General features: G+C 45.1%; 1 protein-coding gene across 10 annotated transcripts in view; it reads right to left on the reverse strand.

Moving 5' to 3' along the window:
• The window catches only part of SEC31B (SEC31 homolog B, COPII coat complex component), a 277304-nt gene that overhangs the window by 224746 nt on the left and 27964 nt on the right, over window positions 1-24594 (reverse strand). For 8 of the 10 annotated variants that reach the window (XM_030203516.1, XM_030203517.1, XM_030203520.1 and 5 more), the window contains 2 exons: window positions 5598-5793; window positions 1448-1543 (listed from right to left, as the gene is read on the reverse strand). In XM_030203516.1, coding sequence (XP_030059376.1) covers window positions 1448-1543; window positions 5598-5793 — 292 coding nt within the window. Of the gene's footprint in view, window positions 1-1447; window positions 1544-5597; window positions 5794-5936; window positions 6008-24594 lie in introns of those variants that run through there. The other 2 variants (XM_030203521.1, XM_030203523.1) reach the window with 2 other exon arrangements.

The following is a 24594-nucleotide window of genomic DNA, read 5'->3' on the forward strand; positions in this document are numbered from 1 at the left end:
TTTCTTACATTTGTACCTCGCGCTTTCCCACTCACAGCAGGTTCAATGCAGCTTACATATTATATACAGGTACTTATTTGTACCTGGGGCAATGGAGGGTTAAGTGACTTGCCCAGAGTCACAAGGAGCTGCCTGTGCCTGCAGTGGGAATCGAACCCAGTTCCCCAGGACCAAAGTCCACCACTCTAACCACTAGGCCACTCCTCCAATCATCTGCTGGAGCTTGGAGATTTGTCTTTCCCTACCTTCGAGACCATCAGACGAGCATGGCACCTGTCTCAAAAGCAATTTTTTCAATTTTTACAGGTGATGGATTACTGTTCAAAAGTTGGTGCGGGTGGCGGGGTCCCCGGTGGTATTCACGGCCCTTAACAAGGTGTTTCTAGCTATGCCAGCCTCCTCAAACAGCCTTTCCCAGTGGTATCAAACTATAATGAATTATAGGGGGGCTAGGTATCTGGAAGGGTTGGCATCATTGTGGAGTGAGACAATTGGCGATATAGTTAACAGGGGAACAGATGGGGGAGGCATTTGAGGCTATTTCTAAGGTCACTCCTAATGCGGCCCTGCAGGATATCCAGTTTCGAATACTCCAAAGGGTGTACATTACACGGCAGAGGGGTAGGGAGATGAGACTTTGGGAAGATGATCGATGTGTGAAATGCCATGCTGCGGTGGGCACCTTACTACATTCCTTTTTAGAATGTCCAGAGCTGACAACTGTGGACACACTCCCTGGCGACCTTAGAGTGATTGATACAGCAGCCTTTTGAGTGGACGTATAACCTGTTGTTGCTAGGAGACGTAAGATATCTCAGGGGGGCGGGTCTCTCGGAAGCTCAGTGCCAGTTTGTATTATTGGCCTCCCTGTTGGTTAAAAAGTGCATTTTACAATCATGGGTGGATCAGTCTCCCCCGCCGCTAGCCAAGTGGCATGGCTTAATGAAAGAAATGACAGTGGGTAGAACTTCAATATTTCCCTAGCACCTCTAGGAATCAAAAGGTGTTTCGAGACCTTTGGCGGATGTACTCCCTGCCAAGCCAGGGTACAGGGGTGAGTCTTCCTTAAGGTTGGTGTGCCTAGTAGTCGGAACTCCATTTGGAGATGGTGAGATGTGGAGACTAGGGACGGGAGAGGGAGGGGGAAGGGTGATAATTATAAGAAAAGTTGGAGAGAAACAATTTTGATGCTTAGTTTGGTTACTGTTTTTTAAGCCGGGCTATATAGATTTAGTATTGTTGTCTGGTAGTTAGACCAGAGGGGTGTTATTAATGCAGAGCATCATACGGGCTTGTCATGTTTTGTGCAATTTGTTGGTAGTTGTACACTGTAGCTTCTGTTCTGACTGAAAGATATTTAAAAAAAAAAAAAAAAAAAAAAGCAAGTGACACAAGAGAGACTAATGTGTAAAGAAAATGTGCATATTAACATAAGGGTGCAGCTTACCTGCGATTTAGCTCCTGGGGTCATTGGCACACTGAAGTTATTCAAGTCCCAGATGTAAATCTCAGAGTCATTGGCACCAGAAGCCAGAAGATTACTCTAGGAAAATATACAGCAATTACGAGAGAAAAAAACAGTTTTTTTTAATGCAAAAGCAATCAAATTAAACAAAATGAATACAGTATGTGTCATTTTAAAGACTTACAAGATCAAGTACATATTATCTACAGGAAACAAAAAAAAGAAAGCAGTAATGCTAAGAGTGAATCCCAACAGACTCAATATCCACACCACATTGGAGAGCAGTGGTTCCCAAGCACCAGCTCAAAAGCTTTGACCCAATCACAGGGTTCACCATAAAACTGCATCCCTCCATGTTGACAGTTTTTACTAGTCTCTCTTAAAATTTAACACTATGAATGACAAACCCAGAGCCAATCAATTGCTAAACTGAATTACCGAGGTAGTCCTTCATATTTACAAAAAGAGCAGCACAATAAGGCCTGGCTCTTGCTGAATCACTTTTGGGTCTGATGCACTGGCCAGGAAGCACTACTCAAAGAACTAACAGTGATTGTTAGGTTTTTGACGGTGAGTGAGTGCACACAAGTGTATTTGAGAGAAGGTGAGAGATTTATCTCATGCAGGCATAAAGCTGACAAAACTCATTAAATCTGGTTTTAGTAGACTAACTCCACCTGGAATCCCAAAGTATTAAAGTTGATGCAATTATACCACAGTATTTTTTTTTTTAATTGTAAAGAACAAAATGGAACAGCACTAAAGTAGCAGTACTACCTACGTATTTTAATAAGCTGTATCAATAAAAGTTGGAATACACATTCTTTTTTTTCATGGCTGAATTTTCATTTACTTGGGGGAAGAGAAGGAAAAGACTGACATTTTTGAAAGCTTTTCTTTCATAACCACTTTCTCCATCATAGATGCAGGAGACACAAAGTTGCTTACCTGTACCTCAAACAAGTAGGATAAGCCGCCACACAAGTGGGTGATGACATCTGACCATGTCAACACAGAACTTTTAAGTAGAGAGCTCAGGAAAAGCCTACAAGGATCTCTTTAGAGTTTAAGCAAGCCAACTCCTTAAAGGGAAAAGGGGGGGGGGGGGGGTATGTGTGGCTGTTTAACCTGTTGTCTACAAAGATTACCAGCTACAGATAAACCATTTTCTTTTCTTTGAGAAAGAACAAGATTAGGCTGCCATACATGTAGGAAAACCTAGCTAGAAACTACTTTCAAACACAGAACAGCAGCAACATGGCAGCCAGTGGACAGAAGAGAGAACTTTTGTTGGGTGAAACCTATTTTTATATTTTTTAAAATAGGAAAGACAATTACTTACTATTTTTTTGACTGCTTATTATTATGTAACAGATTGCTGCCATTGCCTACACTTGCTGTTCAGTTGTTTGATGTATGGTTCTTTTGATCCTGAACACAAACCGTTAAACTTTAAAATAGGGAAGACAATTTAAAATGAGGAAGGGGGATTCAACCAAAGAGGTTTCAGAGAACCATAACTAAACATATTGTCATATCTTGGTAATGGAGATAACGCACAACCAGCTTCAACACTTAGCTCCAAACCATTCAAAGGGAACGTTATAGGGCTTGCGCCAGAAGACACATGAAGAAGACGACTTGAATATGTATACTTTGAAGGAGAAGAGGGATACAGGAGATAGACTACAGACATTTACATTCTTGAAAATAGCAAGGAACAAAAGCAACCTTTTCTAAAAATGGAAAGGTAATAGACCTATGGGACATGAAAATGAAATTGCAAAGAGGAAAACATAAAAGCAACATCAGGAAATACTTTTTCACAGAAAAGGTGGTAGATGTCGAATGCTTTTCCACAGGAAGCAGTGGGTGGTGGTGGAATTCAAAAAGGTATAGGATAAATCCAGAGATTCCCCATATGGCATGAAGATGAAATAAAAGTATAGAGCATTTCCACTCACAATAAAACTTACAAATTTTAAAATGTCAAACAGAGAAAGGTAGACTGCACCAGGATTCAGTTACAACCTCAAAGACAAAACTGGAGGAGGGACCAATGTGGAGATGTAGAAACAACTCTGGCTACCTTTCTGGGTTATGCTGGTCTTTATCTGCTATCATTTTATTATATTGCTATGATTGAAGTCAACACATATTTATTAAATTTAAACTTCTTATCTCCTACTTCAGTCAATGAACAATTAAATCTCATAAAATAGATCACATGTACCAAGCACAGGAAGGTGTGTGATACTAGGGAATCTTTATCCCACTTTGAAATCTAGCCTTATCCCTCTGCTAAATTGCACTTGTGGTTCAAGCTAGGCTCAGCAGAGTAAACTGGATGGTATACGGAAAAATGTTTGACCAAACAACTGCTTGAGATGACAATGAGGAATCGGTATGTTTGAAAATAGGTTCTCCTTAAATATCTGTACCCTAATTTGTATTATGCAAACAAAATCCCTCCCACTTTTGGTACACAAAAGGGACTGGAGCATAAGGAAACCTCAATCCTCTTCTGGGAGACAGCAAAAGTTGTCTTAAGAGCTGTATAAGAGGCAAACCAGATGAGTGTGGGGAGATGAGTGGTGAGGCTGAAAAAGCAATTAAAGGATAAGTGTCAATTTGAGTGACTAAAGAGAAGAAGAAGAAATTTCTAGCAACCCAAGTAGCCTTAAATATTATTTGCTACATGAGAAGAAGTTACCTATAAATGGTTTAGATTTGATAAGCTGGGTAAATTCCTGGATAGAATGTGAAGGCACTGGCTAAGAAAAATATGTACAGAGGTTGTATAAGATGAGAGTGGACAGTTTTAATGAGTAAAAAGATATTGCTAATTTCTTTGCAAAATATTTTGACTATTGGCTCAAACTGGCTCCAGAGACTATGCAGGTGTTAAATGGAGTCACTACCCTGCAACTAACGGAGGAGAAAACGCTCCTACAGAAATTGAAAAAAATTAGACAATTAAACAACTGAAATTGCATAAGACTCTGGGACCAGATGGGTTTTCTGGGGAGTTTTATATTACTATAAAAATTATGTGGACCATTGAAAAGCTATTATAGAGAAATGATCACCCAAGACACCTTTCCAAATGGAATGAATATTGCAATAATGTTAATTCCAAAGCCTAGAAAGATGATAAAATTATTATTATAGACCAGGGGTAGGTAACCTCGGTCCTCGAGGGCCACAACCCAGTCAAGCTTTTCAGGATTTCACCAATGAATATACATGAGATCTATTTGCATACAATGGAGGCAGTTCATGTTACATTTAACACATTTTATATGAGAAAACAGGTGTTTAAACTGAAAAGGTATTAACAGTTCAGTACTGTGAACATGCCTACTGTAAGGAAAACTGAAAAAGCAAGGGGATCAGAGGAAGTTGAGAAAGAATCAGCTCAGACTGGAGTGAGAAATTTGGTGGGGAAAACCTTCCACCCTGCTAATTTATATTGGTCGTCATCTGAGGGTTGTGTGAATTTTTTTAGCATTAAAACGGGGTCACATTGGCTAAACGTTTACGAAGTTCTGCATCACTGCCATCAGATGTAACTTAAGTGGCTGATTAATCCTGCTTGTCCTTGGAGAAAGCAGAGTGTTGCAAAGTCAATAGGCACCAAAAACATCTCACTGCCACTATAATATACCTACAGTGTAAATACTGAAAAAGGATCTCACAAGTACAGGTTTTAAATCCTGAACAGGTGCTCAGAAAATGGAGGTGCACAACGGTCTTCCAAAGCTTTATAAAAAAATATGCATTTTCTTAGAAGAAAAGAAAATGAAGACCTAGAAATAAACATATAGAAAGAACAGGGCCTAGAAAACAGCGTGGATAATTTAAGGATCATATCTAGCAGGAACATTATCACAATATGTGTGTCCCAACACAACAATTGATCATTACAGTACTGCAGTTTTAAGCACAACCAATGAAAATGTGACTTCCTACTAAGCCTGAATACTGAGGAACAAAGATCACCACCATATACTGAACACTAAGACATCTCACATTGTTATTATTTCAGTTCAATGACCCCCTATCCCAGTGAGCCAGGATCTCTTTATGGTTAGTGATGCACATTCTGTAACAATTAATTCTCATGCTGTACCTGAAAAGGATTCAAATCAAGAGCTCTCACGGGACCTGTGTGCTTCTGACTCTGTCCAATCACAGGCTCTTTCCCTGAAGTTAGGATCTGGGATGCATTGTACAAAGTTATCACTCCATTATCCCCTCCACCTACAATCACCCCTGAGAAATCAGGGGGCCCAACTCCAAAGCTCCCCCAGATCAGCTTGTGAAACCTAAAGAGAAAAAGGAACCCATCTCAGCACTTGTGCACAATTGAATGTCACTACAGAATCCCTGTCACTCCACATAGAAACCTTTGAATCCCATATAGCCCAGCTTACAGTTCAAACCCTTCAAAAAACAGATGCAATACTACCTCCATCCCTTCATCCAAAGTCCCAAACATGAAAGCAGCATACACTACAGCCATGTGGAGACTGGATATCTTAAAAAGAAACAAAAAAACAAAGCTGTCACAGCTTCTCACCTCTACAGTAATGATTCAGATCTGGCTCATATCAATAGGAGCTTTAAAATACAGTGGCCTTTGTGAAATTAGTTTCTGGTCTTACAGGGAGATGCACAAAAGTCCCCGTAAAGCACTGTTTGCTATTTCCACCTTTGATAAAAAGTTGGGATGTATCTGAAGGACAACCTTGTGCTAACGGAATTGGGTATATGCTTCCAAGGTCTGAACCTCACTAACTCTCCTAGCTGAGGTGATAGTTATGAGGAAGAATAATTTCCAAGTTGTTACAAGCCTTATTGAGGATATTCTACTTTACTAGCTATATCTGTATACTGCTATTTCTGCCAGATATTGTTACAGTTTTATTCTGTAACGTCTGCATTAGATATTCCTCGTAAATCAATAAAACATAGTTAAACACAAAAAGCTGTTGTTTCTTAAGGTTTAAAAGGAGACTTGACATGGTTAGCCACCAAATACTCTCGAACATCCTAGACTACTTTGGGATTGGAGGAAACGTACTAAAATGGTTCCAAGGATTCCTAGAAGCTAGAACCTACCAAGTGATCTCAAAATCAAAAACGTCAATACCACAGACACCAGAATGTGGAGTTCCACAAGGATCACCGTTGTCACCAACCTTATTCAACCTAATGATGACACCTGTAGCTAAATCGCTATCCAACCAAGGCCTTAACCCGTACATCTACGCAGATGATGTCACGATATACATCCTGTTCAAGCATGACCTAACAGAAATTACAAAAGAAATCCAACATAGCCTCCAAATAATGAATTCATGCAAAAAATACAACAAAGAAAATGTTCGCCATGTGGAAACTTAAAAGAATCAAACCTTATTTCCCAAGGGACATATTCCGCAGCCTAGTACAATCAATGGTGCTGAGCCACTTAGACTACTGTAACGCAATTTACGCAGGTTGAAAAGAACAAATCATTAAGAAGCTGCAAACAGCCCAAAATACAGCAGCTAGACTTGTATTCAGGAAAGCAAAATACGAAAGCGCCAAAGCCCTAAGAGAAAAACTGCACTGGCTCCCTCTAAAAGAATGAATTGCGTTCAAAGTATGTACAATGGTCCACAAAATTATACATGGGGATGCTCCGGCCTATATGACAGACCTTATAGACTTGCCTGCTAGGAATGCAAAAAGATCAGCACGTACGTTCCTCAACCTCCATTACCCCAAATGCAAAGGATTAAAATACAAGTCCACTTACACAACCAGCTTCTCCTACATTTGCACGCAGCTATGGAACTCACTTCCGAAGACCATAAAGACAACGCAAGAGTTAACCATCTTCCGAAAATTACTGAAAACTGACTTATTCAAGAAGGCATACAACAAACAACCGTCCTAATTACCAAACAATAAGAATGAAGATTAAGACTGCTTAAATATTTTAAATTTAAATGCTTTACTTTTTGTCTATTAGATTGTAAGCTCTTTGAGCAGGGACTGTCTTTCTTCTGTGTTTGTACAGCGCTGCGTACACTTTGTAGCACTCTAGAAATGTTAAATAGTAGTAGTAGTAGTAGTAAGATTGGACCGACCTTAATCACGCGACCGAGCAAACTCAATTACCTTAATGAACAAATAAGACCACTTCTAATCTAATATCGACTACTATGCAACCACAAAATGCCGACTAACCTCACCGCCATACACTAATACTCTCACCCTAAAGTCCTCACCTGAGCAACTACACAATGCCGACACATACACAAGATCACAATGCATTCTTCCACCATGTCTGTACGCACTTGATTGCAAAACCATGTACTAATATGTACGCAAGATCACAATGCATTCTTCCACCATGTCTGTACGCACTTGATTGCAAAACCATGTGCATATTTGTAGTCCGGAATGGCAATCGCTATTACGGCAAATGTAAGCCACATTGAGCCTGCAAATGGGTGGGAAAATGTGGGATACAAATGCTACAAATAAATAAATAAATAGACTTGAAGAGAGGCCTATATTTAAGTCCAAAAGATACATGGGGCTTTTCTAAAGGGGTTTTATATCAAGTAAGACTTTCATGAATTGTGCAACCAGCTGTGATTATGAAGCTGAAATGTATTTATTGGAGACTTGGTCAACTCGCATGTCCAAAGGGACATGGCCAAGCCCCTTTGGAGACATCAAGATTTTACATCAGTGTGAAGATTCTGGAATGTTACTTTCCATATATTAGGGTAGTTTGTGGGTTTATTTTTCCTTTCTTGGATGAGATTGGATGAAATGGGGAAGAGGTAGGAGAAGCGAGGAATATGGAACAGCCCCAGAGTGCACAAGTGCAGGGCCCTATAGGTTCCTATGTAGTTAAACCCCCACAAACTGGCTTACACTATCTGTCCTGTGAGCGGAGGTTTCGGGTAGGAGCGTACGGGGAGATAAGGGTAGAGAGGTAGTGGGGGGCAGCAGATTGAGTGCATTTGTAGGTTAGTAGGAGAAGCTTGAACTGTATGCGGTACCTGATCGGAAGCCAGTGAAGTGACTTGAGGAGAGGGGTGATATGAGTATATCGGTCTAGGCGGAAGATAAGACGCGCAGCAGAGTTCTGAACGGATTGAAGGGGGAATAGATGGCTAAGTGGGAGGTCAGTGAGGAGTAGGTTGCAGTAGTCAAGGCGAGAGGTAACGAGAGCGTGGACGAGAGTTTGGGTGGTGTGCTCAGAGAGGAAGGTGAAATTAGATCTTACCTGCTAATTTTCTTTCCTCTAGACCCTCCAGACCGGTCAAGACGCGTGGGTTATGCACTCCTACCAGCAGAGGGAGACTGAGAAAACACTGAGCTTTGGATACTGTATATATAACCTGTGCAGTACACCCACTAGCCAGTATAACCGTAACAAAGCAGAGAAACTAAAACACTAACCAAAACTATCAACCCTGTACGTGGACATTGCCAAATGGAAGAACAACTTTATGTTCTTTTTATCTGTTTTACTCACTGAGTTCCGTTTGTGCTTCCACAGGTGGGCTATCCAACCACACCTGATTCAGACTCATACTAACAATTATCTGAAAAAAACAAGAGTCTGAATTATGTAAACTACAATCATCAGCTGCCAAGAGATATCCAATTACTAAAGTTTACCTCCTGGCCTACAGAAAACCACCGGGCGGGCTCTTGACCGGTCTGGAGGGTCTAGAGGAAAGAAAATTAGCAGGTAAGATCTAATTTCACCTTCCTCAGCGACCCTCCAGACCGGTCAAGACGCGTGGGACGTACCAAAGCAGTAAATCTCTACGGGTGGGACCCCCTTAGGCCAGAGGTCAACACAGCAGCCCCAAAACCTGCCTCCTCTTTAGAATGAACATCAATCCGATAATGTTTAACAAACAAATGCAGAGAGGACCAGACTGCCGCCCGACAAATCTCTAGAGGAGGAAGCATACTACTTTCCGCCCAAGAGGCTGCTACTCCCCTGGTGGAATGAGCCGAAAAACCCTTAGGTACCGTACGACCCTTCAAGACGTAAGCAGACGCAATCGCCTCCTTCAACCACCGAGCTATCGTTGCCTTGGACGCAGCCACTCCCTTTTTAGAACCGCCAAAAGAACGAACAGCCGATCAGATGTTCTGAACTCTCGAGTTCTAGATAGATAACACCGCAACACTCGCTTCACGTCCAACTTCGCCAGTCGACGCTGTTCCGAGTCTCCAGCTAGATTCCCTAAGACTGGCAGAGAAATGACCTGATTCACATGAAAGTCGGACACTACCTTGGGCAAAAAGGAGGGCACCGGTCGCAGAGAAACCCTTTCCTTGGAAAAAGACAAGAAGGGCGTCCTACAAGACAAAGCCTGGAGTTCCGAAACTCTGCGCGCTGATGAAATGGCTACCAAAAACACCGTCTTTAAGGATAGATCCTTGTCCGTAGCCGAAGCCAAAGGCTCAAACGGAGGCCGAATTAACGCTTCCAAAACCAGATTCAAATCCCACGGAGGAACCAGCCAGCGTTGCGGAGGCCGAAGCAATTTCACTCCCTTCAAAAATCGAATCACATCCGGAGACGAAGCCAACGACTTACCTTGAACCTTGCCACGAAAACAAGACAAGGCTGCCACCTGAACCTTCAAAGTAGACAAGGCCAGCCCCTTGTCCAGACCATCCTGCAAAAATTCTAACACATCCGCGACCGAAGCGTGTATAGCCCTCAAATTCCGAGCCAGGCACCAGTGCTCAAAAAGCCTCCAGACTCGAACGTACGCCAGTGAAGTGGACTGCCTCCGGGAACTCAACATCGTAGCAACAACTCTGGAAGAAAAACCTTTCTTCCTCAACTTGCTCCTTTCAAGAGCCAAGCCATAAGCGAGAACTGAGCAGGATCTGGGAGAGTGATGGGACCTTGATACAACAACACTGTCTCTGTCAATGGCAGGGGTTCCGCCACCGCCAGACGCACCAGATCTCCGTACCACGGGCGACGCGGCCAATTTGGAGCTATCAGAATCACCCGACCCGGGTGACGTTCGATGCGTTGAACTACTCTCCCCACTAACGGCCACGGAGGGAACACGTACAGCAACTCCTGAGGCCACGGCAGCAGCAGGGCGTCGATTCCTTCCGACCACGGGTCCCTTCTGCGACTGAAGAACCGCCGCACTTGCGCATTGCATGCCGTTGCCATGAGATCCATCACTGGAATCCCCCACACCGACACAATGCGATTGAAAACCAATCGATGAAGAGCCCATTCCCCGGGGTCTAGAGTATGTCTGCTCAGATAATCGGCGTCTACGTTGTCCACCCCGGCCACATGAACTGCCGACAAGGCCTGAAGATGAAGTTCCGCCCACTGGCACAACTGCGCTGCTTCCTCTGCGACTGCTCGACTCTTTGTGCCCCCTTGCCGATTGACGTATGCTACGGCCGTGGCATTGTCGCAGAGAACTCTGACAGCCTTGCCTTGAAGCAGAGTCTGTAAATACTGAAGAGCCAAACGAATGGCCCGTGTCTCCAACCGGTTGATGGACCACTGGGCTTCCTCCTGAGACCACCGTCCCTGCGCCACCTGACCGAGACAATGAGCCCCCCAACCGGACAGGCTGGCATCCGTGGTGAGAATTACCCATTCTGGAGCTTCCAATGGCATTCCCTTCACTAGGTTTCGAGCGTCTAGCCACCAACGGAGGCTGAGACGCGGAAGAGCAGTCAGAGGCAAACGCATCTCCAACCCCTGCGATTGAGACCACCGACTGAGAAGTGCCGACTGTAACTGTCGCATGTGCGCTCTGGCCCAGGGAACCACCTCTATAGTTGCTGCCATCATGCCCAAAACCTGAAGGTAAGCACGCGCTGTCGGTCTGTCCCCCGCCAGGAAGTGACGAATCTGATCCTGTAACTTGCGGATCTGAAGAGCCGGCAACACCACTCAACCGTTGAGCGTCTCGAAGCGCACTCCTAGATACTCGAGAGATTGGGACGGGACGAGATGGCTCTTGCTGTGGTTCACTACCCAACCAAGCGATTCCAGCAAGGCTACCACTCGCGCTGTAGCCACTTCGCTCTCCGCCTGAGACTTGGCCCGAATCAACCAATCGTCCAGATACGGGTGCACCAAAACGCCCTGTCTCCGCAAAGCCGCCGCCACTACTACCATGACCTTGGAAAAGGTGCGGGGAGCTGTTGCTAGCCCGAAGGGAAGAGCACAAAACTGAAAATGCTTTCCTAAGACCACAAAGCGCAGAAAACGCTGATGCGCCGTCCGAATGGGAATGTGAAGATAAGCTTCCGTCAAATCCAGCGACGTCAGAAACTCTCCCTGCCGCACCGCGACAATAACGGACCGCAACGTCTCCATGCGAAAAGAGGGAACCTTGAGCGCTGAATTGACTCCCTTGAGATCCAACACCGGACGCCAGGCATCCTCCTTCTTTGGTACTACAAAATAGATCGAATAGCACCCTAAGCATCTCTGCGTGGGAGGAACAGGAACCACTGCTCCCAGGGCAAGAAGGCGACGCAACGTGTCTCGAACTGCTGCTTTCTTGATTCTTGAATGACACGAGGACTCCAGAAACCTCTCGGGAGGCGACTCTTCGAATTCCAGCGCATAACCATCTCGAATCACCTCGAGAACCCACTGATCGGACGTGATTTGGACCCAGCTCTGGTAAAACCAACTCAGCCGAGCCCCTACTCGTACCAGAGCCTGGGTCCGCACACCTTCATTGCACATTCCGTCCGGAAGACTGTCCTCTCGAGGCAAAGTCACGCCCTCCGCGACGATTCCCTCGAAAGGACTGGGTGCACTGAAAAAAACGTCCTCTAAAAGACCCACTAGTCCGTCCCGGCCTATACCGCCGGGCCTCAGCAAAACGACCACGAGCAGACACCCCCCTGGTGCCCAACTTGGGACGTAAATCCGGCAGGCGAGGAATCTTAGCATCACTAAGGCCTTTCACCAAATTGTCCAAATCCTCTCCAAAGAGCATGGTTCCCTTAAAGGGAAGAGAACACAACTTCGCTTTAGAAGCCGCATCCGCGACCCAACCTCTCAGCCATAGGGCCCTACGCGCTCCAACTATCATAGCCATATTCTTGGCGGACGCCCTCAACAAATCATAAAGGGCATCCGACAAGAAAGACGAACCCATCTCGAGCTTGGCTAATTCCTGAACTCCGGAGGCCCCAACCTCCACTGACTCATCCAGGAGTTTCTCGGCCCAGCGAAAACATGCTCGGGCTACCAGGCCCCCACATACAGAGGCCTGGAGCGCGAGCGCCGACAAATCAAAACTACGCTTAAGGAAGGCGTCAACCCTCCTATCCTGGGGGTCGCGGAGAGCGGCTCCGCCGTCTACCGGGATAGCCGTCGCTCTAGTCACTGCTGTAACCACTGCATCTACCGTAGGGGCCTTCAAGGAATCTTTGTCCTGCTGAGGAAGAGGATAGAGCCGCGCCATTGCCTTAGAGACCTTGCATGGAGCATCCGGTGACTTCCACTCCTGGGAAATCATCTCCCGGAGGTCCTTGTTCATAGGAAAGGACCGCGCCTTACTGTGAATACCCTTTACCAAAGGGTCCTGTCCAGATTCACCCACGGGCACCTCAGGCTCAAACTTAAGTGTCACCGTGACCTGGTCTATGAGCTCCGCCAGCTCATCCCTATGGAAGATTCTGACAACAGAGGGGTCTTCAAACCCCTCTACCTCCTCCTCAATACCTATTGGGTCTTCCGAAAACCGACACTTCCTGAGCCCTCCGAGGGAACTTTCTGCCCTAAACCGGAGGAAGCTGGCCCTACACTCGGCGCATCCGCGGATTGCGCCTGATTCAAAATGGCGGCCGTTCCCGCCGAAACTGCAACCGCCGACATCGCGCCTGCCTGCGATCCCGCTGACACCAAAACCGGCGATCCCGTCGGAACTTCCGCGGCCAACACGGGGGGAGCCGAAATCGCCTGTTTAGGCTCACCACAGAGGCGACACTGACCGCCCGCCGTCTCTAACCCCCGCCGCGAACAGGCGCGACATCGAAGCAGCTTGCCGGTCATAATAAAACACACACACAGTCCGCCTTCGCGCCAAATACCCTGTTAAGCAACTTCGCACTGCTCTCCCGTCTAGTGCAGGGAACTGAACTCCCCTTCCGTTCCGCACTAAATAAATAATAAAAGGCTCTTAAAGGCCCAGAACACTGCTGGCAGCTGAAAATTGTGAGGCACTCAAGGCTCCAGTACAGAGAAAGCAGCCGAGGCACAGAGCTGCCACTGATTCAGAGATGGAGAGCAGCTTAGGGGGAGGGACCCGCAACACAGGTGTAACACCCCAGGGGAAACACTGGGCCCCACCGGACCCAGGGCCCCGAAGCACACTTTTTTTTTTTTTTTTTCGTATTATCCACGTACAGGGAGACACAGAATGAACCAAATTGGAACAAACAACCCAATTCTTACTTCCTATGAGGAAAACTACCTCACCAGACCAGTGAAGACTGCACAGGCTGTCCTTCTACCTCTGCTGAGACTGAGAAAATACTGGCTAGTGGGTGTACTGCACAGGTTATATATACAGTATCCAAAGCTCAGTGTTTTCTCAGTCTCCCTCTGCAGGTAGGAGTGCATAACCCACGCGTCTTGACCGGTCTGGAGGGTCGCTGAGGAAAGGGCAAATTTTGCTGATGTTATAGAGAAAGCAGCGACAGGTCTTGGCTATCTGCTGGATATGTGCGGAGAAGGAAAGGGAGGAGTCGAAGATGACTCAGAGGTTGCGGGCAGATGAGACTGGGAGGATGAGGGTGCCATTTACTGAGATAGAGAGCGGAGGGAGGGGAGAGGTGGGTTTGGGTGATTTTTAATTTGTGACTTTTAAATGTTCTTTATTGTTCACCGATTTCTGCTGTTGTAAAATATCAATTATACACTTCCAACATTTCATCTGGACGTTAGCTCTCTCCCTCAAATTACTAAAACTTATTATGTTCTAACAAGTGTTAAGAATAATATGGAAGGAGGAAGTGACGTCATCCTACAGAATGGCAGCCTAGTTCTTGAGCTCCCCGCTCCCCGGACTTCAAAAAAGCATTTACAAGCGGTCCCCGGGTCTGTACTTGACTGGAAAACGAGAGACGAGATCAACAAAGCGCCAGCAACAATGAGTAAATCAGCTGCGGTGCGAAATAAAGAAGCAGAGCGGCCATCGGGAGGAGGGCCTAGCCGGGTGTCTAAGCGCCATGAATCTGTGGCGCACGCGTCTCAGTCTGACTCGGACTCAGCGCTATCCCTGGCCGAATCGCGGCAGCCTCCTAATAAGAAAAAAGGCGTCTCCGTCGAGTTTCGCCAGCTTTTGTCGAAAATTCAAGAGGATATCAAGGGATCGAAGGACGAGATCCTCGACCGCATGGAAGCGCTAAGCACGGACTTGCGCGAGTTAGGGGGCAGGGTAGAGGATGTTGAAACAAGAATGGATGAGCATGCTGAAACCCTGATTGCCCACGAGACACACTTTCAAGACTTGGCAAAGAAAAATGCTGAGCTGGAATACAAAATTGACGATCTAGAAAACAGAAGCAGGAGGAACAACCTAAGGTTTCGAGGGGTGCCCGAAAGCGGTGAGATCGAGGATGTCCCGCAGATCGTGAGAACCCTGTGTGCGGCACTATTGGGCCCAGAGGATGGAGCGGTGGAGATTGTTCTGGACAGGGTGCATAGAGCACTTGGCAAAAGGCAGGACAATAAAGTGCGGGATATCATCACAAGATTTCACAAGTACGAGGTGAAAGAGAAGATCTTTAATCTAGCGCGGAAGGTGCAGGACTTTGAGTATTCTGGAGCTAAAATATCAGTGTACCAGGATCTTTCACAATTCACGTTGCAACAAAGACATCTGATGAAGCCGGCCCTGGAAATATTAGCCAAAGAGCACATCCCCTATAGATGGGGGTTTCCCTTTTCGCTCCTATACACACTGCAAGGAGCTAAGCATAGAGCTCAGTCGCTGAAAGAAGTATGGGGGACCCTTCATGAAGCGGGCCTGGTATCATCGAGCGTGCCGCAGGGGACAATGGCACCAGCCACAAAGGCAAAGCTGCAAGGTTGGAAGCGGGTCCCCGATTCTGTTAACCGGCGCAACCCGAAAAGACGTGGAGGAGCAGAGGAGATCTGATCTACCCCAAGGAAGGTTTGAAGGAACTGTTAATTCAGGGGACAAGCTTGAGTTGAGACTTTGTGAGTTTTTGGACAGTAACAAGGGAACTGGAGTTTTACCGGGGAGACTTAACTGTTTTGTTGTGATGGGTAAGGCCTTGCCTGAAGCCTGGGCTTTGGGGTATGAGTAGTGGGGCTGTAAGAAGGTTCTGGGGAGTGTCTGGAGGGGAGGGGAGGGGAGGGAACAGAGGGTGGAGGGAGGGAGGGAATATAGGTACGAGTGACTTGTGGCCGAATGTAGTGAGCTGTGAGGTGTTATGTTATGATTGGGGTGTTATAATATGGAAGGGGGTGGGGTTGGGGGAGCGGGGGCGGGATGAGGGCTGGGCTGTCAGGAATTGATGGGTTGCTTTCTCCATTCCCATTCAGGGGAAATGTGTCCTCTGGTTGGTGTTTCAGTGGGGGAAAAGGGAGATAAGGGGTGGGAGGGAAGGTTAGGTCCAGCCTATTGCTTGGAAAACGTGGCCTGCCTCTATGTGGGCTGGATTCACTGGCAGGAAATGCGGTGGACCTTGTTACTAAATATATATGAGTACTGATCTAAAGATTATGTCCTACAATGTCAGGGGCCTGAATATGCCTCAGAAAAGGCAAAAACCTTTTAAGGAGCTGATGCACCTAAAGCCGCAAATAGTATTATTACAGGAAACGCACCTTCGCCGTAAGCACGAAAAACTCCTCTCCCACCCCAATTATCCACTCATTCTTTTTGCTTCCTCTGCTGAAGGGTCAAAGAGAGGGGTGGCGGTGATGCTACATGCATCGGTGGCGGCGCAGATAATGCAGATTAAACGAGATCCCGGGGGAAGGTTCTTGTTTGTGCACATAGTGCTTGACCAAGTAGACCTAACCCTGGCCTCTGTGTACGCCCCGAACGAACAACAAGGGGCCTTTTTCACTAAGGTAAAAAATATACTTGCCACTTTTGTACAGGGCCCCCTAATTCTGGGTGGGGATTTTAATGCTGTAATGGACCCAGCACTGGATAGGTCAGGAGTCAGCCGCTCTGGGTACAATAGGGAGTCAATAGCATTAGGAGCACTGGCATACTCTTTGGGTGTGTTGGATGTGTGGAGGGTGAGTCACGGGGGGGAGCGGGACTATACATGTTATTCATCTGTTCATGACTCCTATTCCCGTATTGACTGTATTTTTCTGGACATTGGGCTGGTAGAAAGGGGCCCTACAGCAGGGATAGGTAGTATGACCTTGTCCGATCATGCCCCAGTTTGGGTGACTTTGTCATCTATCAGGGCAGAGGTTAAGGAAAAAAGGTGGACGCTCAACACGACTATGCTCCAAGAGGTAGAGGTGGTGGAGGGTTGCAGGAGAGTTTTGAAGGACTATCTAGAGCTTAACATGGAATCGGGGCCTCCCCTTAGTACGGTATGGGACGCAATGAAAGCAGTCACGAGAGGTTATTTTCTACAATTAGCAAGTAAGAGAGCGAAAATCCGCAGAGCTCAAGTGGCGAATTGTCTGGGAAATATACAGCGCCTAGAAGCACAACATAAGGTTGGGAGATCACCAGCAGTATTAGAAGAACTGAGGAGAGAGAGACTTAAGTTGGACTCCATTTACTCAGAGCAGCTAAGTCTGTTACAATCTAGAATTAAAAGTAGCACTTATGAGTTTACCAATAAAGCAGGGCGCAGACTGGCCATGAAATTACGCAGACAAAAAATAGATCGTACAGTAACCAGGGTGAGGGATAGTAAGGGTAATATACTCACTACATCTGAGAACATACGTAAGAGGTTTGGGGAATATTACCAAGCCTTGTACGCACAAGGGGGAGACCCTTCCCCGGAGGCTATTGCTGAGTACTTGGCAGAGAGTGATCTCGCATCTCTGACACTTCAACAAAGGGCAGAGCTGGAAAAGCCAGTCACGCTATTGGAGATACAAAAAGCCATCCAGCATCTGCCGTCCAGCAAATCTCCGGGGCTGGATGGCTTCCCTAATGAATTTTATAAGAAATTTGCTTTGGAATTGGCGCCCCTGTTGGCAGACCTGTTTAACCAGATTGGAAGGGGTGAGGTATTGCCCCCTACCATGCTGGAAGCTTGGATTGCCATCCTACCCAAGCCGGATAAGGATCACACGGAATGTGGCTCTTATCGCCCAATATCAGTTCTGAATGCTGACGTAAAAATACTAGCTAAAGTGTTGTCTAATCGATTGGCTCCGTTGCTTCCGGCGATTATCCATCCTGATCAAGTAGGCTTTGTGCCATATAGGAAGGCTATGGATAATACCCGGAGGGTAGTTGACCTAATGCATCTGGCTGGGAGGGTGAAGAGGCCAATGTGTTTCCTTAGTTTAGACGCTGAAAAGGCCTTTGATAGGGTCCAGTGGCCGTATATGTATAAAGTGTTGGAGGCATTTGGGATAGGCCCCCCGTTTCGAAACTGGATCCAATCTTTTTATGACTCACCCAAAGCATGTGTGAGAGTTAACGGGGCAAATTCAGCTATGTTTACCTTGTATAGAGGAACCCGTCAGGGTTGCCCATTATCCCCCCTGCTATTCACCATGGCGATGGAGCCTTTCGCTTCCACAATACGGGCGGATCCAAATATTACTGGAGTTACAGTGGCGGGAAGAGAGCACAAAATGGCACTTTTTGCAGATGATGTGCTCCTGTTCGTTACTCGACCCCAGGTTACATTCCCTAGTTTGTTGGAGGCGATTGACAAGTATTCGGCAGTGTCCGGCTTTAAAGTGAATATGACAAAGTCAGAGGCCCTGAATATATCTCTCCCTGTTGAGCTGATGCAGTCACTAAAATCCTCATTCGCCTTCAGATGGGCACCTAAGCAGATTAGGTACCTGGGTGTAAATTTGACAGCAAAGTTGGGAGCCCTCTTTACAGCAAATTATAAGGGACTAGCACAGGTTATCACGGCAGACCTTGAAGGGTGGGGTGACCTGGGACTATCATGGTTCGGCAGAATAGCTGTTGTCAAAATGAACGTCTTGCCCCGGCTGCTCTACTTATTCCAGGCCCTCCCAATTAAGATGCCTAAAAAATACCTATCAGCCTTACAGGATCGTATCGTTCGATTTATTTGGGCGGGGAAAAGACCGCGCTTGTCGCGGTCGTACTTGTATCAGGCCAGGAGAAGGGGAGGTCTGGGGGTTCCCAACTTGAGTTGGTATTACAGAGCAGCTCAAGCACGCGCAGCCATTGAATGGTTTCAGGACTATCCCGACAGACAATGGGTACATTTGGAGCAGCACTCTATAGGCCAGAGACCTTTGGGAGCAGTGATGTGGCTCCCCAATCAGTTTCGGGCGCTTGGGGAAGAGTTATGTCCCTCTATCCAGGTTACCTTGCACTACTGGGATAGCCTGTTTCCCAAAAGGAAGTGTGCGTTGTCACGCTTATCTCCTATAGCTTTTAACCCACTATTCTACCCTGGGACAGAGAAGGGGGTATTTACGCGGTGGCACCAAGAAGGCTTAAAAATGTGGGGTCAATTGTTTGAAGGAGATCTGTTATTACCGTTCAGTGCTGTGGTGGGGACTTTTCCAAATTTGAAGGGTGATGATTTTGCTTATCGCCAACTGGCACACTTCCTCAAAACACGAGCTGTTAGAGAGGTGGTAAACAGGGACAAAACCACCTTGGAGGAAATTTGTGAGGGGTCCGCCATGACCAGTGGCCTAATATCGCGTTTATATAGCACCATTAATTTGAAGGAGTCTAATTACACTCTTCATAGGAGGAGTTGGCAGAAGGAGTTGGGTATATCTTTGGAGGAGGCGGAATGGGAGAGGTTGGAGAGAGCTACGGCGAGGGTGTCTTCACATGTTCCTTTTAGGGAGAACGCGGTGAAGGTGATGCTCCAGTGGTATGACGCCGGAGCGCCTTCGGCGCATCTACCCTACATCAACGGGTTTGTGTTGGAGGGGCTGCGGGGCTACGGGCACGATGGGACACATCTGGTGGACCTGTAGGAAAGTACAGGCCTATTGGAAATCAGTACATAGTAGGCTGCAGTACTGGCTGGGATGCGAGGTCCCGTGGAGTCCAACTATTTTTCTTTTCTCTGCGAAGGTGGCGGGCCTCCCGCAGGCTCGCCAGACTTTGCTGAGGCATGCTATAAGTGCGGCTAGAGTGATTGTGGCAACTTTTTGGAAGAAGCCCTTGACCCCTCCAATAGCGAGATGGCTTAGTAAACTGAGGTATGTTTGCGAAATGGAAAGGCTCCTGGCGGAAAGGCGTAATCAACAGCAAAGGTGGCACTCAATATGGGGCCCTTTCATCAGCATGGCCATGAGTCAGTGAGGCATGAGGGAGACCAAACATTGTTAGAGGAGGCGGGGACCTAACCGGGAGGGGGGGGGGGGGGGGGGGGGGGGGAGTCTGGTTAAGTACATAAAAAACGTTATATAAATTTTGGAGTGTGTTTTTTTGCTTTCAAATGAAAGGTTGAACAACAATAACAGGACTGTTGCTGTTAGGTTTTTAATAATTGCGTTGAATGTCGATTGATCTAATGTGGCTTGGTGTTATTTTCTTCTTCCTCTTGTTGTATGTTTACCTTGTTAATAAAGACTTCATGCAAATAAAAAAATAAAAATAAAAAAAAGAATAATATGGAAAACGGAGTTGGTGATCTTTTAAATATAAAATTTAGATGGAAGGGAGTCCAGAGCGAACAGAGGAAGGGAATGAGCTGGTTCATGCTCCAAGTATGAAGAGAACAAAAAGGAGATATCAGTGTTCCCCCCCTCCCCCAAAAAAAATAAAAAAAAAAAATTTTGCCAGTCAGGTGGCAAGGAGTACCTAGGTGGGGGCAGGGAAATACTATAAAATCTTCTGTAAGTTAGCCAGGTGGTAAATACAATCAGCCAGGTGACACACTCATTCACAAAAGTCCAGGGAAAAAAACACCAGTGCACAATCTGTAGAATTATGAACACAGTTATGCACTATGGAATGGGTCAAAAGGCCAGAGATTGATGAGCCTGCATGACTCTGGAATTTATGATCTATTATGATACCCTTACGGGCAAGCAGGCTTGGGAAAGAAACTAGTGTAAACAAAAAGAATGTGGTTTAACAGGTTTAGTAAAGCAGATGGTGAGAACCAGATAATAATCTATGAGAAGGATAATTTGCAGAAAAAGTCATGTAAATCATTGTCTGAAACAAACGATATAAGCCGCCGTCTCAGAACAATATTTCAGAGAAACAGTCACAGTGAACATCTTTTTATGTAACTGTACTGATCTCTCAAGAGAAACTATTAATTGTAACTGTATTTGATAAGTAAATAAACAATTGACTTTCTCATATGCACATAGCCCTGGTTTCTTTTATCCCCCCAAATTGTTGATGGCAGGTACATGCTAATTTGGAAAGGGTACAAGGGGCCTACCCACCTCCGAAAATATTCCATCACCTCCAAAACCCACCCTCAAGCCATCCCCTCTCCACCCTCATGTGTGGAGGGATTGGAAAAAATTCTGTTAGCCATGCTCCACATGCTTTTCTCACTTGTCTGTAGGTGAACCATTTATCCAATACAAGCAAGTGTATTTTTCTACTATAAAAAAAGAGAGAAAACACTATCAAATTTCCCTAGATACTAGCCGAGAATCATCTATCACAAGTGTACAGACACTGTCCCCCCAGGGGCGGGCTGACCATTTGGGCAACCGGGAAGTGCCCGAGGGCCCAGGTCAGTAGGGGGGCCCAATGCTAACCTCCCACGTGACGCACGCACTGGCGCCTCTCTCTCCTGCGCTGACCAGCCACTTGACTATGTGAAGCATGCAGGATGCAATTCTCTCTCCCTCTCCCTTTAACTGACGCTCCACTCTGCTCCTGTCACTCCAAACCTGCCCCCCCTCTCCCAGACTCCTCAGGTGCTGACCGCGACCAATGCTGCTGCTGCTGTTCCTTGCAGCGCCGATGCTTTCTCTCTCTGAGTCTCTCTCTCCCCCGCGGCCCCGCCTCTGCTGTAACTTGGCGCTCTGATCCTACTTCAGCCTCCTGTCAGTCACCAATCCCCCCATCCTGTTTCCTCACGGCGCCGCCGATCATGCTTTCTCTCTGAGTCTCCCCCCCCCCCCCCCCCCCATGGCCCCACCTCTGCTGGCACTCGGCGCTCTGCTCCTACCTCTGCCTCCCAGCTGTCAGTCACCAACGAACCCCCCCCCCCCCCCCAGTTTCCTTGTGGCGTGCAAGAAGGACCGAGGAGGTTTAATAGACAGGAGGTGAAGTGACATCAAAACGCTGAAACCAATTAGGTTAGTCTGAGTTTTCTCTTACCCGTGGTGCTGTCATCCCCATATACTCACAACAAAGCAAACAAACCTATGAGCTGCTGCATCTACGTTGTTGTTCTTTATTGTTGCTAGCATTTTTATTTAATCTCACTTATAATTTTCAAACATGCCAGCTTGTGCAGCATACGGATATACACAGAGGAAGAATAAAAATGGGATAACTTTTCATTCATAGGTAGAGTAGTAATTTGTTATAAATCTTATTAATCAGTGGTCAGTTGGAGGGGCTGACTACAGGGACACCCTAGTATGTGTTATATTCGTGCAGAGATTTTTTTCTCCTAGTAATTGGCCACTAAAACAGACATCATGTTATCAGAATCAGGTGCTTAACATTCAGAGTTTCTATCTATTTATTTATGACAGTCATATCCCACACATTTAACATGTTTTAGGTTGAAACCTGGGAGCATTTGAAAGCTTTTTTTTTTTACCTGTGCCTAGATGGTTTGTGGGAACTTGCTCCTTCTATTTTGAAGAATGCAGTAGTATATTATAAAAATGCACTTAATACTGTTTATTACTATTATTTACTACTGGTTAATATACAGCAAAAGTTAACCAAGTCAACTTCATGCTTTGTTATATAATTTTTAATAGCATTTTCCTCAGTCATTACCCAAATACAAATAAAATTATGTTAATTATACGACTGTGTCTACCTCTTATGGTAGCTTTTGTTAATTAAAGCCATGTCAGAAAAATATTTGCAAGTCCGATTTTATTATGCAGGCAAACAATACACCACTAAAATACAAAATAGCAAGCAGCACAGTATTAGTTGTCAAGTTTATATAAAGTTATTTCAAGTGGAAAATAAATCTGTTGGCTGCCTGCTATAAGAATATTCCATCACTGTTTAATTATTGCTACCAAGTATTACATATTTAGGGCACATGCCTTAAACATAGATTATTTACATTTGTTTATCTAGACCTTACATGCACATGGCATTGCTTATTAAACCCAAAGGCAAAACCAAAGTGTGGTTAATCAATTTGGTATAAACTGTGTTGTTTATGGCTTTACTTGTTATGAAATGCTTTGAGTCCTACTGATCTGTACATCTGCTGTGTTATTTTGGCAGGTGGAAACAGTCAGGTGGGCTTATAGGGAGGGAGGGAGGGGAGTACAGGAGGGGACGGGTTCTTGGGGTAAAAGTAAAAGTTTTTATTGTGCCATGTTGGGTGGTTTACTGTTTTTTTTCTTGATCTGTATGAAGCTTATCAACCATCATGTTTAATAAAGATGATTAAAACATAAAAAATAAGTTTTGTATGTTACTGAATTTGATTACTCTGTCTCACTGTATTTTCAGTTTTGGCACAGTATGAGCCATCACAAGAACAAAATATAAGAAAACCAATGGGCTGCATTAGGGGCTTATAGCCCATTTAGTTATGTTTCCACAAATGAGAGATCTGTTCGACAGAAAATATTTTTATTAATTTGACTTATAAACCACTTGTCCCTGAAACATGCTCAAACACCAGAATAATCCATTTGTGTATCTAAAAGGTAAAATTCTACAAAACAGAAAAACACCACAACCTAGCTATCTTCCGAAGGCTACTGAAAACTGACCTGTTCAAGAAGGCATACCATAAACAACCATCCTAATTACTAAATAATAAGACTGATCATGAACTAGACAGAACCGAACTATCACTTGACTGACTAACCTCACTGTTATTAATGAACAAGCACTACCACTTTAATACCTAATGTCGAAAATGATTTCTCTATAACTGATGACCTAACACAGGTTACAATCCAATCTATTACTCAGGAACTTATATGTAACACCATAATGTATTCCTCTTTATCATATATGTGCGCACCTTAATGCAATACCACTTCAATCCTCATGTCAAAAACGATCTCTCTATAACTGATGACCTAACATATGTTACAATCTAATCTATCACTCAGGAACCTATATGCAATACTATAATGTATTATTCTTTACCATGTATGTACACACCTTAATGCAATACCATTTGTAATTCTGTTAACCGGAAATGGCAACCGCCACTACGGCAAATGTAAGCCACATTGAGCCTGCAAATTGGTGGGAAAATGTGGGATACAAATGCTACAAATAAATAAATAAGCTGTGATTACATGTGCCCCAATGAAAGGAGAGTTTAATTCAACTTCCATTTAATTTCAATATATTCCATCATCTTTATAACACCAGGCTTCCCAAGGCAGATTACAACAACATTTAAGATGAACCCATCAGAAAACAGGATAGCCTCTCTGAAATGTGGCCATCTGTATTGTATATAGTGTATTTATTTAGTTTTTAGTGTAGAAAAATGAGCACAAAATACAGAGTTTAAAATTGCTCTTTCTAGCAGCTATAATAATTTTTTAAGTTGTTTTAGTGATATTCAATTGTTATTTCATGATATTTATATCTACATATGGGAAGCTTTCAAATAAATTAAAAAGTTGTCCGATAAGTAAAAAAAAAAAAAAAAAAACTTTTGTCCTCCACCTTTTAAGGCACTGCCTATCCAATTGAAACAGCTTTAGGCTTGTTACAGATGGACCAACAATTAAAAAAAAAAAA

This window comes from Microcaecilia unicolor, chromosome 5, assembly GCF_901765095.1.
Source record: "Microcaecilia unicolor chromosome 5, aMicUni1.1, whole genome shotgun sequence".
Lineage (NCBI taxonomy): Eukaryota > Metazoa > Chordata > Amphibia > Gymnophiona > Siphonopidae > Microcaecilia > Microcaecilia unicolor.